Here is a 17,531-nt window from a genome sequence, read left to right on the forward strand (position 1 = left end):
CTCACGGACAGAGGAGGCTGGGGACCCAGACTTCGGGACAGCCGATGCCGAGGACCCTGATTCCGGGATAGAGGAGGCCGGGAACCCCGACTCAGGGACAGCCAATCCTACATTGTCTCAGGTTTAATCATATCTTAAGAGTCAGGTTCAATCCTAGGTTAAGACACCAGGTTCAATCCTACGCCAAGACTCATGTCCAATCCGAGGTTAAGACTCAGGTTTAATCCTAAGTTAAGACACCGGTTCAATCGTAATTAAAACTCAGGTTCAATTCTAGGTTAAGACACCAGGTTCAATCCTAGGTTTAGACTTAGGTTCCATCCCAAGTTAAGAAACCAGGTTCAATCCCATGTTAAGACTCGAGTTCAGTTCGAAGTTAAGACTCAGGTTCATTCCTAGGTTGAGACTCTGGTTCAATCCTACATTAAATCTCAGGTTCAATCATATCTTAAGCATCAGGTTCAATCCTAGGTTAAGAAACCAGGTTCAATCCTACGCCAAGACTCATGTTCAATCCGAGGTAAAGACTCAGGTTTAATCCTAGGTTAAGACATCAGGATCAATCCTAGGTCAAGACTCAGGTTTAATCCTAAGTTAAGACTCAGGTTCAATTCTTGGTTAAAACTTAGGTTCAGGTTCAATCCCAGGTCAAGACTCATTTTTAATCCTAGGTCAAGACACCAGGTTCAATCCTAAGTTAAGACTCAGGTCCAATCCTATGTTAAGACTCAGGTTCAGTCCTCGGTTAAGACTCAGGCTCAATCCTAGGTTAAGAATCCGGTTCAAAATAATGTTAATGATTATCAAATCCACATTATCGAAACACTTAGAAAACAATGACGTCTTCAGTTTCCTCTTGTAAGACTCAAAAGTTCTAGATCCTACATTAGAGGTATATCTTGGCTCCAGTAACTTATAGTGTGTTTCAGTAACATTTAAAATAGCAATTCTAGAATAATGAAATAATCTATCAATTTACGAATACACATTAGTATGATGAATATGATGATGCCATTATGAGTGATACTATTATGGACATGAGGACATTTAATATCTTTATAATTCTTATTTTATTTGTTATTATTAAAATTGAAAAAAAAAGGATACTGTCCCAGTCATCATGATTATGATTATCATCAATTATTGTTGGTGTTGTTATTAGTAAGGCAATGACAAACGGCAATTTACAGTTATTTTTTCGTTACCTAAGTTAATTTAGGTTAAATTTCGTTGCATAACATTGGAATAAGTACAGGATACAGACACACACTTATTCTGCAGAGGCTCCTATGCCCATAGAGGCAAATCTACAAGATCACAACATTATCATAAAGGTTAGGTCTAAGGCCTATATGAGCCAATTGACTACTTTTTTTGGTCAAATAGATTTCCAGTCTCATATTCATCTAGGAGCCCAGCTCAAGCAAGGTGCCTAGACAGGGAAAACCTAAAAAATTGAAGTTATTCCAGAAAATAGACTTTTAATTAGGTTAGGCCTAATCTAAATAAAATAAAAGTATCTAAATCTAGCAGTCCAAACCTTCATTGGGAACCAGCTGAAATGGCCGAGGCTACCAGTCGAAAATTGAACTAGCCTAGGCCTATTTCTCCTCCAAAACAGGATGAAGTTTGCCACTAAGAAACTCGATTGATGTAGAATTAATCACCCTGCCTCTCGACCTGTTGAACGAGGGTTCGAGATAAGCTAGAGCCAGATAGATTTTGATAGCGTCTGCAACCTCACCATCATTGTGAACTGTGGATTAGGGAGCCTATAGGTCTACCTGCTGAGTCGTCAGCAACCATTGCCTGGCCCTCCCTGGTCCTAGCTTTGATGGAGAAGGGATTGGGCGCTGATCACATGTATATATTAGTCCAGGCAATGACTCAAGTGCAACCTGGCTTTAAGACATAGGCCTATATGGAATTTATTTCCTAAACTTGTACATTTCACAGGTCCTGAGTCTAAATGAGAACGAGGCAATGCAGAAAATTTAGCATTTTTCTTTATATTCAAGATGGCTGCCAGACACACGAAGGACTAAATTAAACATGTTTTGAAGAGCTTTATTCTTATTTTAAAATGTTCAACTTTGTATGAACATAATAGACGAAAACTAAATGCAAATATACATACAAACACAACACACACACACACACACACACACACACACATATATATATATATATATATATATATACATATATATAATAACAAAAGAAAGACTTCACATAGAGAGAGAGAGAGAGAGAGAGAGAGAGAGAGAGAACTTTGGCTTTTTTTGAAGTTACCAACTTGCCAAGCTCAGTAGGCCTACACATCTAACATAATTAGTAATCATAGGCCTACAATGAACTAAGTAAGTGTGTAAATATAATAAAGTACACATACTGTATATATATATATATATATATATATATATATATATATATATATATATATATATATATATATATATATATATATTAAACTCCTCCTAATGTCTGGATTCCATCGAACTCGAGATCAGAGACCCAATAGGGAATCAACTCAAAAGTAATACCTACTAGTCGGCCGGGGAATCGAACCCGGGCTCTTGTAATTGAGGTTCCATTGACTTAGCAACTCACCTCAGTTTCTTGAGCCCGGGTTCGATTCCCCGGCCGACCAGAAGCTATTCTCTTTGAGTTGATTCCCCCTTGGGTCTCTGATCCCGAGGTAGAGAGAATCCAGATATTAGGAAAAATTTAATATATGGCTTATATGAACATGAAAAACACGACTAAATTATCATATACACACACACACACACACACACACACACATATATATATATATATATATATATATTTGTGTATATATATATATACTGTATATATAAATATTATATTATGATATAAATATATATATAATATATATATATCCATATATATATATATAAATATATCCATATATATATATATATATATATATATATATATATATATATATATATATATATATATATATATATATATATATATATATCTAGTCAATCTCTAGACTCAATCAAACTGATAGTCTATTCTTTTCATTCTAGCCAGCCTATAACATATTGCAGCTTACTAAACCTAATTATATACCCTGTTACATTCATCTTACCAAACAACTAGGCCTATTGAACTTGAAAACTTTAAACAAAGTGTATTAAAACGCAGTTTTTATGCGTGTCTATGATGTATTTGCCGTAATGAATATATATTGTTAAGTGTTCTTCTATTATTTAATATTTGTACGGTGTAATGGTGTGTGGGAGGTTTGTAAATACTGAAAGTATGACTTTTACACAGGACCTTTAGGCAAAAAGTAGTGTGGAAAAGTAGTCCGCATTTCTCAATGTTACAAAAAGAATGAAGATATTAAGGCTTTCAAGAGGAAACTGAAGACTTTCTTGTTCTCTAAGGGCTTCCATAATGTGGATTTGACAATAAACGAGCAATATTCGCTGCGAAATGCTGGAATGCCTTATAAGGTATAGACCTACGATAAAATTAATTATGAAAAGTCCTGTAGTAAGTAGGATTCCACTGCAGCATAGGACTAGATAACGAGTGAAGTAAAATGTTCAACATTTTATTATTATTATTATTATTATTATTACAAGCCAAGATATAGCCCTAGTTGGAAAAGCAAGATGATATAAGCTCCAGGGCTCCAACAGGGAAAAATAACCCAGAGAGGGAAAGGAAAAAAGGAAATGAATAAACTACAAGAGAAGTAATAAACAATAAAAACGAAAAATTGTAAGAGCAGCAACAACCTTAAATTAGATCTTAAATAAACTATGGATACTTTAAAATAAACAAGAGGAAGCGAAATAAGATAGAATAGCGTGCCCAAGTGTACCCTCAAGCAAGAGAACTCTAATCCAAGACCGTGGAAGGCCATGGTACAGAGGATATGGCACTACCCAAGACTAGAGAACAATGGTTTGAATTCGGAGTGTCTTTCTCCTATAGGAGCTGATTGCGATTTAACAGAAATATATCACATCGGCCTATCTTTCAAAGGTAAAAGTCGAATGGTACTCCATGGCGCTCGGACTATATGGCCAAGTATCTAGGCCTATACTCAATTCTTTTTAATGAGACGCCTTCGCACCGACTCGCAGCGATGCCCTTTTACCTCGGAAAAGTTTCCTGATCGCTGATTGGTCCCAATCATCTTGTTCAACCAATCAGCGATCAGGAAACTTTTTCCGAGCTAAAAGGGCACCGCTGCGAGCCGGTGCAAATCTGCCTCGCTAAAAAGAATTGACTATAGGACATTGTCCTAAGAGACTGTCACTGCCCTTTGCCGCTGTCACTCACGAGCGGCCTTTAAACCTTTAAAACTTTATATTCTTCATATATAAGTATAGATTAAGGTATAATAAAAAGTTATTTAAAAATTTCTATTGTATCTTAAACGAACGAAACGAACGATAAATGCTCAGGATTTCATTTTACAAAATGCTCAGCATTTCATTTAACAAAATGCTCAGCATTTTGTTTTACAAAATGCTCAGCATTTCATTTTACAAAATGCTCAGCATTTCGTTCTACAAAATGCTCAGCATTTCATTTTACGAAATGCTCAGCATTTCTTTTAACAAAATGCTCAGCATTTCGTTTGTGCGTGTGTGTGTGTGTGTCATTACACATATGAAAAGAGGCATATATATATATATATATATATATATATATATATATATATATATATATATATATATATATATAAGTCAGTTTAGATTACGCCATTCCTTTATTACATTTTCGTACTTTTTATTTAAGAGAAATTTCTATACCGGAAATGAGGAGATTCGGAAGAGAATTAGTTCAAAGGTAGTTTTGAGTTTTTAACAAAATGGAGAAAAGACGTAAAATGCAACGAAATACATGTCTCGGAAAATATTCTACGAATAACAGTTTCCCTATCAAATTTTCCTTTCCGGGATTTGATTTTCCTATTGCTATGAAGACTTAGGAATTCCGGAGACAATTTTGAACTATTCCGAGACCGGAGACGACTCCTACTGTAACTCTATGGACCTATTGAAGTCGAAACTATCTTTTTCGCCTTCTTTTGAAGACTTCTGAATTCTGGAGGAAATTTTAGATTTTTTCCGAATCTGGACACGACTGAATCCGAACACCACGGTGCTACTGAAGTCGAAACGATATTTTTGTTATCTTTCGAAGACTTCCGAATCCTGCAGACAATTTTGAATGCTTTCGCCTTCCTGAGACGACTCCGACTCTGATCCCAATGAGCTACTGGAGTAGAAACGATATTTTTGCATTCTTTAGGACTTCCCGGAAACAATTTTGAAATTTTCCGTCTCCGGAGACAACTCCGGTTGATTCGTTTTGCGTTTTCCATTTATTCAACTTAAGCCTCATTCAAGCAATGGCATCTGCAAAGTTATGGCTACTTACATAAACACTTCATTGTTGAAATTGTTGTCAAAAACTGGAGTCCAGATGCCTGGACTTTATTATGTTATTGGCTTACCTCCCGTAATTGTGGCGGGAGTGGCGGGAGTGGCCGGATATGTTTACAGGAAATTCGTTAAAGCAAGGAATAGAAACATTTCCATGATGGGCGACATCTCTCGCTTGGTGGATCGGTTCGAGATGGCCGTTGAAATGGCAGGTGCTGCCCAGGAGGAATTACTGCTGGCCCATTCCATGAACGGCGAACTCATTCAAGATCTTACTGAAGCGCTTCAGACAGAAAAGGATTTGTGCAGCGCTAAAGGGAAGTTACAACAAGATTTATTCAACGCGAAAAAGACTCACCTTCAAGATTTGCTCCGATTGAGCGAGGAGGCTGATGCTCAGGTCGCGATGGCGAAGGATGCAGAGGAAAAACGAAATTTGGAAATTGCAGAATTACAGGAGAAATGCAGCAAACTAACAGACGTCTTGGCTCAGCGAGAGGAACAGCTGGAGAAGAAGGAAGACCAACTCGCTGCTAAGGACGCTGTTATAGCTGCTGCTAAAACAGAACTCGCATCGGCTAAGATGCGAGAGACTAAAACCAAGTCTGAAAACGGCAAACTTATTCAAACAATAATTGACTGTCAAGAAAGGGAATCCATCCGCGAGAAGAAGAATGAAGAGCTTAAGAGCGAGCTTCAAAAGGAAGTCGAGTTTAAGAGAGAGCTTCAAAAGGAAATCGAGCTGAAGCAGGAAACATTGGGGAACTTTAAAGAAAAATTTGCCGCTAAGGAATCAGAGGCCCTCTTAATGGCGGAAGAATTGGCTTCCATAAAAAGAGAAAATACTAATCTCTGGAAAAAGATGGAAAACCAGACGGAAAAGATGACAGAGTTTAAAGAACTTTTGTCGGAGAAAAGCCGAGAACTGCAGAAGAAGGAAGACCAACTCGCTGATAAAGACGCTGCTATAGCTTCTGCTAAAACAGAAATCGAAATGGCTCACAAGAGAGTGAAGAACATGGCATGTGAAAACGCAAGGCTTCATCAATTAGTCACTGATTGTTTAGAAAATGAATCAATGCTCAAGAGGAAAAATGAAGAGCTTGAGAGAACAGGTAAAAATGAATTTGAAAAAAATTTAGCAATGCAGGAAACATTGCGGAAGAGTGAAGAAAAATGCGTTGCTAAGGAATCGGAAGCACTCTTAGCGGCGGAAGAGTTGGCTTCGATAAGAAGGGAAAATGCAAATCTCAGGAAAGATATGGAAAAACAGAGAGAATTTTTATCAGAGAAAACTCACGACTATGTCTTGGTGGAAGCAGAAAATCAAGGACTTAAACGAAAGATTGCGGAATTTCAGGAACAAGAGAAGCTTAATGAGGAGCTGATAAAAAATCAGAAAGAGACACTTATGTCTGAAAAGTGCCACAATCAAATTGTCCAGGAAGTAAAAGAAATTAGAGAGCAGTTTGATCTATTGCGAGATACCAATGAAAAACTAAGGAAAAAATTAAAAATGGAAGAACAACACTGCAACTTGCTGAAGAACGATCTGGAAGCTGAACAGAATAAACGGAAGATACTTTCTGAAGACTTTAAGGATGCTCGCAAACATCTTGAGGAGGCAGAGATAAAAATCACTGAACTACAAACTAATTTGGAAGAGGCAAATGGTTGGCTAACTCATCTTCGTGAGAAAACCAATTTTGATCGTCAGTGCATATTGGAAACTGAAGTCAATAGATGCATTGAAAATAAACAATTTGAACTCGCTCTAACTATACTAAGAATTGTCATCGAGGATGATGGCAATGTGTTGGAATACCACGTAAAGGAGCTGAGATGCTTGCTGGATATGCAGTGGGTCGAAGAAGCCCAGGATGTGCTTGCTGAGCTTCCGGACGAACTTCATAAGTGTATTGATATTAAAGTGGAGTCTGCTCTAATCAGTGCTTACAACTTTGACTTTGAGACCTCGCAAGCACTATTAAAAGAGGTTTTAGATGTGTGCCCAAATCATGCAAGGGCTCTCAAAGGACAGGAATTCTTACAGCAGCGAAAACTATGGCAGGAAATCCCTATGTTAGTAGAAAGTTTGGATTTCGATGCTGCCTTAGAAAAAGTTGCATTGACCATGTCCCTGGGGGAAACCTTCCCTTGGGTGGCTGTCGACATTGCCAGAATAGCGGGTACAATTTTCTGTAAGCTTGGGCGACTAGAGGAGGCTCGAAAATGCTTCCAAAATCAAAGCTGGAATGATGAATCTGAGGATGACTTTGGGGATGAAAGCGGCGATGATTACTACGAGACCGACTCCAAGACCGGGGACACTGAGGATTCCCACTTCAACACCAATTCCGAGACCGGGGACAGCAAGGATTCCCACTCCAACACCAATTCCGAGACCGGGGACAGGGAGGACTCCCACTCCGACACCAATTCTGAGACCGGGGACACCGAGGACTCCCACTACGACACGGATTCCGAGACCGACCCCAACTCCGAGACCGACTCCAACTCCGAGACCGACTCCAACTCCGAGACCGGGGACACTGAGGACTCTGACTCCGAGACAGACTCAGAGACAGACTCCAAATTTGTGGACGACTTTGACGTTGACTTTGACTTTGACTCAGACTTTGACTTTCACTTTGACTCCGACTTTGACTTTGACTTTGACTCCGACTTTAACTTTAATTCCTACTTTGACTTTGACTTTAACTTTAACTTTAACTCCGACTCAGACACCGACTCCGACTCCAAGACTGACTCCAACTCTGAGACTGACTCCGACTCCAAGACGGACACCGACTCCAAGACGGACACTGACTCCAAGACCGACTCAGACTCCGAGACCCACTCCAACTCTCAGACAGACTCCGACTCAGACTCAGAATCCAGCAATGACTCGGACTCCGACAACGACTCCGAGACTAACTCCGACTCCGAGATCGACTCAGATTCTGACACCGACTCCAACTCCCAGACAGACTCCGACTCCGACACAGACTCAGACAATGACTCAAACACCGACTCCGACTCCGAAACTGACTCCGACTCTGAGACTGACTCCGACTCTGAGACTGACTCCGACTCCAAGACGGACACCGACTCCGAGACCGACTCCGACTCCGAGACCGACTCTGACTCCGAGACAGACTCAGAGACAGACTCCCAATTTGTGGACGACTTTGACTTTGACTTTGACTCCGACTTTAACTTCAATTCCTACTTTGACTTTGTCTTTAACTTTAACTCTGACTCAGACACCGACTCCGAGACTGACTCCGACTCTGAGACTGACTCTGACTCCGAGATCGACTCAGATTCTGAGACCGACTCCAACTCCCAGAAAGACTCCAACTCAGACTCAGAATCCAGCAATGACTCGGACTCCGACAACGACTCCGAGACCGACTCCGACTTTGAGACTGACTCCGACTCCGAGATCGACTCAGATTCTGAGACCGACTCCAACTCCCAGACAGACTACGACTCCGACTCAGACTCAGACAATGACTCAAACACCGACTCCGACTTCGAAACTGACTCCGACTCTGAGACTGACTCCGACTCCAAGACGGACACCGACTCCGAGACCGACTCTGACTCCGAGACAGACTCAGAGACAGACTCCAAATTTGTGGACAACTTTGACTTTGACTTTGACTCCGACTTTAACTTTAATTCCTACTTTGACTTTGTCTTTAACTTTAACTCTGACTCAGACACCGACTCCGAGACTGACTCCGACTCTGGGACTGACTCCGACTCTGAGACTGACTCCGACTCCGAGATCGACTCAGATTCTGAGACCGACTCCAACTCCCAGACAGTCTCCGATTCAGACTCTGAATCCAGCAACAACTCGGACTCCGACAACGACTCCGAGACTGACTCCGACTCTGAGACTGACTCCGACTCCAAGACTGAGTCCGACTCCGAGATCGACTCAGATTCTGAGACCGACTCCAACTCCCAGACAGACTCCGACTCACACAACGACTCGGACACCGACTTCGAAACTGACTCTGACTCTGACACTGACTCCGAATCCGACTCAAAGATCGACTCAGATTCTGAGACCGACTCCAATTCCCAGACAGACTCCGACTTAGACTCAGAATCCAGCAACGACTCTGACTCCGACAACGACTCCAAGACTGACTCCGACTCTGAGACTAACTCCAAGACTGAGTCCGACTCCGAGATCGACTCAGATTCTGAGACTGACTCCAACTCCCATACAGACTCCAACTCTGACTCCGACTCGGACACCGACTCCGAATCTGAGCCTTACTACGACTCTGACTCCGACTCGGACACCGACTCCGACTCTGAGACGGACACAGACTCTCAGACCGACCCTGACTCCGAGATCGACTCAGACTCTGAGACTGACTCTAACTCCCAGAAAGACTCCAACTCCCAAACAGACTCCGACTCTGAGGTCGACTCAGAGACCGACTCCGACTCAAAGACCGACTCAGACTCCCAGACAGACTCAGGCAACGACTCGAACTCCAACAACGACTCCAAAACTGACTCCGAGACCGACAACGGCTCCGAGACTGACTCCGAGACCGACGACTCTGACTCCAACAATGACTCCAACTCCGACACCGACTCTGACCCCGAGACTGACTCCGACTCCGAGACTGACTCTGACTCCAAGACCAACTCCGACTCCGAGATCGACTCAGATTCTGAGACCGACTCCAACTCCCAGACAGACTCCGACTCCAACAACGACTCCAACTCTGACACCGACTCAGACACCGACTCAGACTCCGAGACTGACTCCGACTCCGAGACTGACTCCGACTCTGAGACTGACTCCGAATTCGAGACTGACTCAGACTCTGAGACTGACTCCGAATTCGAGACTGACTCAGACTCTGAGACTGACTCAGACTCTGAGACTGACTCAGACTCCGAGACTGACTCAAACTCTGAGACTGACTCCGACTCGGCTGACTGCGACTCCGAGACTGACTCCGACTCTGCGACTGACTCCGACTCTGAAACTGACTCCGACTCTGAAACTGACTCCGACTCCGAGAGTGACACCGACTACGAGACTGACTCCGACTACGAGACTGACTCCGACTACGAGACTGACTCCGACACCGAGACTGACTCCGACTCCGAGACTGACTGCGACTCCGAGACTGACTCCGACTCCGAGACTGACTCCGAATCTGAGATGGACACTGACTCCGAAATAGACTCAGACTCCGAGAACGAGATCGACTCAGATTCAGAATCAGACTTTGAATCGGACTCCGACAACGATTCCGATAATGACACTGACTCTGACAACGACTCTGACTCCGACAACGACACTGACTCCGACAACGACTTCGAGACCAACGACAACTCCATGACTCCGACTCCAAGACTGACTCCAACTCCAAGACCGACTCCGACTCCAACACCAACTCCGAGACCGACTCCGACTCCAACACCAACTCCGAGACCGACTCCGACTCCAACACCAACTCCGAGACCGACTCACACACTGAGGCAGACTCCGATTCCGAGACACTCAGACACTGAGACAGACTCCGACTCCGAGACAGACTTAGACTCTGAGACAGACTCAGACTCCAGCAACAACTCAGACTTTGACCAACTCCGAGACCAACAACGAGTCCAACTCCAACAATAACTGAATCCAACAACAAATCCGACCGACGACGACTCAGACACCGACTCTGACTCCAAGACCGACTGAAACTCCAAAATCAATTTCGAGACCGACTCCGACCCTGAGACCGACTCAGACTCTGATATCTTACAAGAGGTTATCAAAGAAGAAAATTTCGAAGAGCAAAAAGGATGTTGTTCAATAGGAGAAAAAAAAGAGGAAATTTAAAAGTATACAACTAAGAAACAACTCTGTTGGAGTAACCTAGAGGATGTGCACTGCAGAGGGAAAAAGCTGAGCTTCTCGTATGCAACGGTTCCATGATGGAGTGGTACAGGCCTTTGTCATGTGAACAAATGGTCGGATTTCTAGATCTATTCTTCCGGATGTCAACCTTATGGTTGCTCTGTTGGAATAATCTAGATGACTGGCCCTGCATACGGAAAAAGCTTAGCTTTCTCTAGTATGCAGTCATATCCTCAAGGTTACTCCAACAGAATTGTTTCTTATTTGCATACTTTTATGTTTTGCTTTTTTTTTCTTCTATTGAAAAACATCCTTTTGCTCTTCAAAATTCTCTTATTTGATAACCTCTTGTAAGAAATTTCTAATACTAGCCAAGGCGCCCTCTTTTGCGCCCCTTCTAAGATGGTTTCTCAAGTCCCTGGATTGTCTATGAAGATTGCCTTCTCCCTTTATGTTGCCTTGTATGATATTTTCAAAATACTGGATACACCTTTCTACAATTCCTTTTATTTCTTCAGGATTAAGCTTTTTCTTTACTGTTTTCTCATCGTTCAGAGCCTCTTCCCATAGTTGAACAGGAGCATATACTATGTCACTTTTTTCTTGTGATATTTACATTATTACAAATATCCTGTCTCAGAGTCGAAGTTCTCCTCGTTCCCTCACTAAAAAAAAATTTTGTTGGGTTCATTACATTTCATGAGTGAGTTTTGATTGGGACCCCAACTACAGGACAGCCGAGGCCGGAGACCCCGACTCTGGGACAACCAAGGCCAGAGACCACGACTCCGGGACAGCTGATGACAAGGACCCCGACTCTGGGACAGCGGAGGCCGGGGACCCGGTCTCCGGGACAGCCGAGGCTGGGGACACCAACTCCAGGATAGAGAGGCCGGGGACCCCGACTCTGGGACAGCAGCGGCTGGGGACCCCGACTCCGGGATAGAGGAGACCGGGGACCCTGACTCTGGGACAGCGGAGGCTGGGGACCCCGACTCCGGGATAGAGGAGGTCAAGGACCCCGACTCTGGGACAGCACAGGCTGGGGACCCCGACTCTGGAACAGCAGAGGCCGAAGACTCAGACTCTGGGACAGCCGAGGCCGGGGACCCTGACTACGGGACAGCGGAGGGCCGAGACCCAAACTATGAGACAGCAGAGGCCAGGGACCCCGACTCCGGGACAGCGGAGGCTGGGGACCCGGACTCAGGGACAGTCGAGGCCGGGGACCCGGACTCAGGGACAGTCGAGGCCGGGGACCCGGACTCAGGGACAGTTGAGGCCGGGGACCCCAACTTATGGACATAGGAGGCTGGGAACCCCAACTCTGGGATAGCGATACCGGGGACCCCGCCTCCGGGACAGCCGAGGCCGGGGACCATGACTCTGAGACAGCCGAGGCAGAGTACCCAGACTCCGGGATAGCCGAGGCCGGGGACCCCGACTCCGGGACAGCGGAGGCCGGGGACCCCGACTCCGGGACACCGTAGGCTGGGGACCCCGACTCCAGGACAGTGGAAGCCGGCGACCCCGACTCCGGGACAGCGGAGGCCGGGGACCCCGACTCCGAGACAGCGGAGGCCAGCGACCCCGACTCCGGGACAGCGGAGGACGGGGACCCCGACTACGGGACAGCGGAAGACGGGGACCCCGACACCGGGACAGCGGAGGCCGGGGACCCCGACTCCGGGACAGCGGAGGCCGGGGACCCCGACTCCGGGACAGCGGAGGCCGGGGACCCCGACTCCGGGACAGCGGAGGCCGGGGACCCCGACTCCGGGACAGCGGAGGCCGGGGACCCCGACTCCGGGACAGCGGAGGCCGGGGACCCCGACTCCGGGACAGCCCAGGCCGGGGACCCCGACTCCGGGACAGCCCAGGCCGGGGACCCCGACTCCGGGACAGCCCAGGCCGGGGACCCCGACTCTGGGACAGCCCAGGCCGGGGACCCCGACTCCGGGACAGCCCAGGCCGGGGACCCCGACTCCGGGACAGCCCAGGACGGGGACCCCGACTCCGGGACAGCGGAGGCCGGGGACCCCGACTCCGGGAAAGCCCAGGCTGGGGACTCCGACTCCGGGACAGCCCAGGACGAGGACCCCGACTCCGGGACAGCGGAGGCCGGGGACCCCGACTCCGGGACAGCCCAGGCTGGGGACCCCGACTCCGGGACAGCCCAGGACGGGGACCCCGACTCCCGGACAGCGGAGGCCGGGGACCCCGACTCCGGGACAGCGGAGGCCGGGGACCCCTACTCCGGGACAGCGGAGCCTGGTGACCCCGACTCCGGGACAGCGGAGGACGGGGACCCCGACTCCGGGACAGCAGAGGCCGGGGACCCCAACTCCAGGATAGAGGAGGTCATGGACCCCGACTCTGGGACAGCGGAGGCCGGGGACCCCGACTCTGGGACAGCAGAGGCCGGGGACCCCGACTCCGGGACAGCGGAGGCTGGGGACCCCAACTCCAGGATAGAGGAGGTCAGGGACCCCGACTCTGGGACAGCGGAGGCCGGGGACCCCGACTCTGGGACACCGGAGGCTGGGGACTCCGACTCCGGGATAGAGGAGGTCAGGGACCCCGACTCTGGGACAGCGGAGGCCGGGGACCCCGAGTCTGAAACAGCGGAGGCCGGGGACCCCAACTCCAGGATAGAGGAGGGCAGGGACCCTGACTCTGGGACAGCGGAGGCCGGGGACCCCGAGTCTGGAACAGTGGAGGCCGGGGACCCCAACTCCGGGATAGAGGAGGGCGGGGACCCCGACTCTGGGACAGCGGAGGCCGGGGACTCCGACTCTGGGGAGGTGGGGAGGTCAGGGACCAGGACTCCGGGACAGCGGAGCCTGGTGACCCCCGACTCCGGGACAGCGGAGGCCGGGGACCCCGACTCCGGGATAGCTGAGGCCGGGGACCCCGACTCCAGGATAGAGGAGGTCATGGACCCCGACTCTGGGACAGCGGAGGCCGGGGACCCCGCCTCTGGGACAGCAGAGGCCGGGGACCCCGACTCTAGGACAGCGGAGGCTGGGGACCCCAACTCCAGGATAGAGGAGGTCAGGGACCCCGACTCTGGGACAGCAGAGGCCGGGGACCCCGACTCTGGGACAGCCCAGGCCGGGGACCCCGAGTCTGGAATAGCGGAAGCCAGGGACCCCAACTCCGGGATAGAGGAGGGCCGGGACCCCGACTCTGGGACAGCGGAGGCCGGGTACCCCGACTCTGGGGAGGTCAGGGACCCCGACTCTGGGACAGCGGAGGCTGGGGACCAGGACTCCGGGACAGCGGAGCCTGGTGACCCCGACTCCGGGACAGCGGAGGCCGGGGACCCCGACTCCGGGATAGCTGAGGCCGGGGACCCCGACTCCGGGATAGCTGAGGCTGGGACCCCCGACTCTGGGACAGCGGAGGCCGGGGACCCCGACTCTGGGGAGGTCAGGGACCCCGACTCTGGGGAGGTCAGGGACCCCGACTCCGGGACAGCGGAGGCCGGGAACCCCGACTCCGGGATAGCTGAGGCCGGGGACCCCGACTCCGGGACAGCGGAGGCCGGGGACCCCGACTCCGGGATAGCTGAGGCCGGGGACCCCGACTCCGGGACAGCGGAGGCCGGGGACCCCGACTCCGGGACAGTGGAGGCCGCTCCGGGACAGCGGAGGCCGGAGACCCCGACGCCGGGACAGCGGAGGCCGGGGACCCCGACTCCGGGACAGCAGAGGCCGGGGACCCCGACTCCGGGACAGCGGAGGCCGGGGACCCCGACTCCGGGACAGCGGAGGCCGGGGACCCCGACTCCCGGACAGCCCAGGCCGAGGACCCCGACTCCCGGACAGCCCAGGCCGAGGACCCCGACTCCGGGACAGTGGAGGCCGGGGACCCCAACTCCAGGACAGCCCAGGCAGGGGACCCCAACTCTGGGACAGCGCCGGGGACCCCGACTCCAGGACAGCAGAGGACGGGGACCCCGACTTCGGGACAGCCCAGGCCGGGGACCCCGACTCCGGGACAGCCCAGGCCGGGGACCCCGACTCCGGGACAGCCCAGGCCGGGGACCCCGACTCCGGGACAGCGGAGGCCGGGGACCCCGACTCCGGGACAGCCCAGGCCGGGGACCCCGACTCCGGGACAGCGGAGGCCGGGGACCCCGACTCCGGGACAGCCCAGGCCGGGGACCCCGACTCCGGGATAGCGGAGGCTGGAGACCCCAACTCCAGGATAGAGGAGGTCAGGGACCCCGACTCTGGGACAGCCAAGGCTGGGGACCCCGACTCGGGAACAGCAGAGGCCTGGGATCCCGAATCTGGGACAGCGGAGGCCAGGGACCCCGACTCTGGGACAGCAGAGGCCGGGGACCCCGACTCTGGGACAGCGGAGGCTGGGGACCCCGACTCTGGGACAGCAGAGGCCGGGGACCCCGACTCTGGGACAGCGGAGGCTTGGGAACTCAACTCCAGGATAGAAGAAGTCAGGGACCCCGACTCTGGGACAGCGGAGGCTGGGGACCCCGACTCTGGGACAGCAGAGGCTGGGGACCCCAACTCCAGGATAGAGGAGGTCAGGGACCATGTATTTTTCACAGACTTTTCCTTGATTTATGTCTCTTCCATATATTGTGGTTCCCCCTTGATTCCTATTTGTTCTGTCTGATCTATGGCTGGAAACCCTTTATTTGGTCATCACTGCTAGTCTCTTGAGAATACCATGTTTAACTTATTCTTAATACATCTATTTTTTCAATTTGGGTTAGTTCTTCTAAGAACTATTTTCCTTTTAGAGTTACTCGTGACTAAACCCTGTGCATTCATCACTATTATGGTTTGCGTTTCATCCCCATTATTTAATATTGGTAATAATATGGATTCTCCCATGCTTCCCTCCTGTTCTGATATGATGTTCTTTTCTTCATTTCCAGGAATTCTGCCATTAAAACATCCCACTTTTCTATTATATTTGCTCTTTCACCTTCATATTTATTTTTGTGTGTACACCTGCAATTATCCCCATATCTGCACCAACCACTGGCATTATAGATGCATTCTTTGTAGTTGGGCTCTAAATGTGCATATTTAGGTTGAATGGCCTAATATCTTGGGGCCTTTGGTGCATAGAACGGTATATACGTGGCCTGATTTTTTGCTTCTTTTTTTGTTTCATTTTTGCTTTCATTTTTCTTTTCAGTTAGCTGAGTTTTCTTACTTTCATTCATGGTTGCAGGATGCATATATCGACATTTTTTGTTGAAACTGCATCTTTTTCCTTCCTTTAGGGTTTTGCATATCTTATGGATGGAGATCTCTGCAATCGTCTCCATATCCGTCTAAATACGCACATTTACCATATATCTCATAATTATGGCATATCTTTGGATGCTTGTAGTAGCATCTTTCGCCAAATCTGCAATTCCCTCTTTTCAGCAAATTGCAGACCATATCTTTTTTTTTTCTTTTTTTTTCTTTTTGCTCTTCCCTAAAAGTATGTAGGTCCGGGTAGAGTCTCTTTGGTTTATTATTTGTTTCCATCTGACAATTTATTTCTTGGTAAGTATGTTGTTGGATGGCATCATAAGTTATATCAATGATTTCCTCTGCATCCTTACACATATCCTGTTCATTTTTCTCTTCTACTGCAAGTAAATATCCGATCAACAGTGTAATAAAGTCTGCCGGGACGGGATTTGACCCTTAGGATAATCTATACTCTCTCTCTCTCTCTCTCTCTCTCTCTCTCTCTTCTCTCTCTCTCTCTCTCTCTCTCTCTCTCTCTCTCTCTCTCTCTCTCTGTATTCTGACGGCCTATTCAACTCATGCTTCATGTTCGACATCGACGAGAGGAGAGTTTAATCTCGGAAGAAAAGATTAAAACCAAAGATTTTAATCATTTTTATTTTCTACGTCGGTCTAATATTGTTGGGGGTTTCCCCCAGAGAATTCTTTCTGATGTAATAACCTACAAGAGATTGACTCCGTCTGTCTGTCTAGTAGACTACAAGAGATTGAGTTTTTTGTGATAACCTACAAAAGATTGGCTCCGTCTCTGTCTGTCTAATTGCCTACAAGAGTTTGGCTCCATCTGCCTGTCTAATAGCCTACAAAAGACTGGGTCTTGTGTAATAACCTACAAGAGATTGGCTCCGTCTGTCTGTCTAATTGCCTACAAAGGTTTGGCTCCATCTGCCTGTCTAATAGCCTACAAGACAC

The 17,531-nt window shown here is 48.3% G+C and overlaps 2 protein-coding genes across 2 annotated transcripts; both read left to right on the top strand.

Annotated features, from left to right (window-relative positions):
- Positions 1-11,414: 11,414 nt before the first annotated feature.
- Positions 11,415-12,645, top strand: LOC137621034 (activating transcription factor 7-interacting protein 1-like). Its single transcript, XM_068351473.1, has 2 exons — positions 11,415-11,422; positions 12,165-12,645. The coding sequence occupies exons 1-2, from the start codon at positions 11,415-11,417 to the stop codon at positions 12,643-12,645; spliced, it is 489 nt and encodes a 162-aa protein (XP_068207574.1).
- A 72-nt stretch (positions 12,646-12,717) lies between these two features.
- LOC137621035 (dentin sialophosphoprotein-like) lies at positions 12,718-15,981 on the top strand. Its single transcript, XM_068351474.1, has 3 exons — positions 12,718-12,742; positions 13,183-15,378; positions 15,464-15,981. Exons 1-3 carry the CDS (start codon positions 12,718-12,720, stop codon positions 15,979-15,981), a joined length of 2,739 nt encoding a protein of 912 aa, XP_068207575.1.
- Positions 15,982-17,531: the final 1,550 nt, after the last annotated feature.

Source organism: Palaemon carinicauda, chromosome 27 (genome assembly GCF_036898095.1).
Source record: "Palaemon carinicauda isolate YSFRI2023 chromosome 27, ASM3689809v2, whole genome shotgun sequence".
Taxonomy (NCBI): Eukaryota; Metazoa; Arthropoda; class Malacostraca; order Decapoda; family Palaemonidae; genus Palaemon; species Palaemon carinicauda.

Excerpts from the sequence above, each read along its gene's own strand:
- LOC137621035 (XM_068351474.1), top strand. The coding sequence starts at position 12,718 with ATGACTCTGAGACAGCCGAGGCAGA. Across the intron at positions 12,743-13,182 it reads TCTGAGACAGCCGAGGCAGA|CCCAGGCCGGGGACCCCGAC; the intron begins GTACCCAGACTC and ends ACTCCGGGACAG. Across the intron at positions 15,379-15,463 it reads CCGACTCCGGGACAGCCCAG|CGGAGGCCGGGGACCCCGAC; the intron begins GCCGGGGACCCC and ends ACTCCGGGACAG.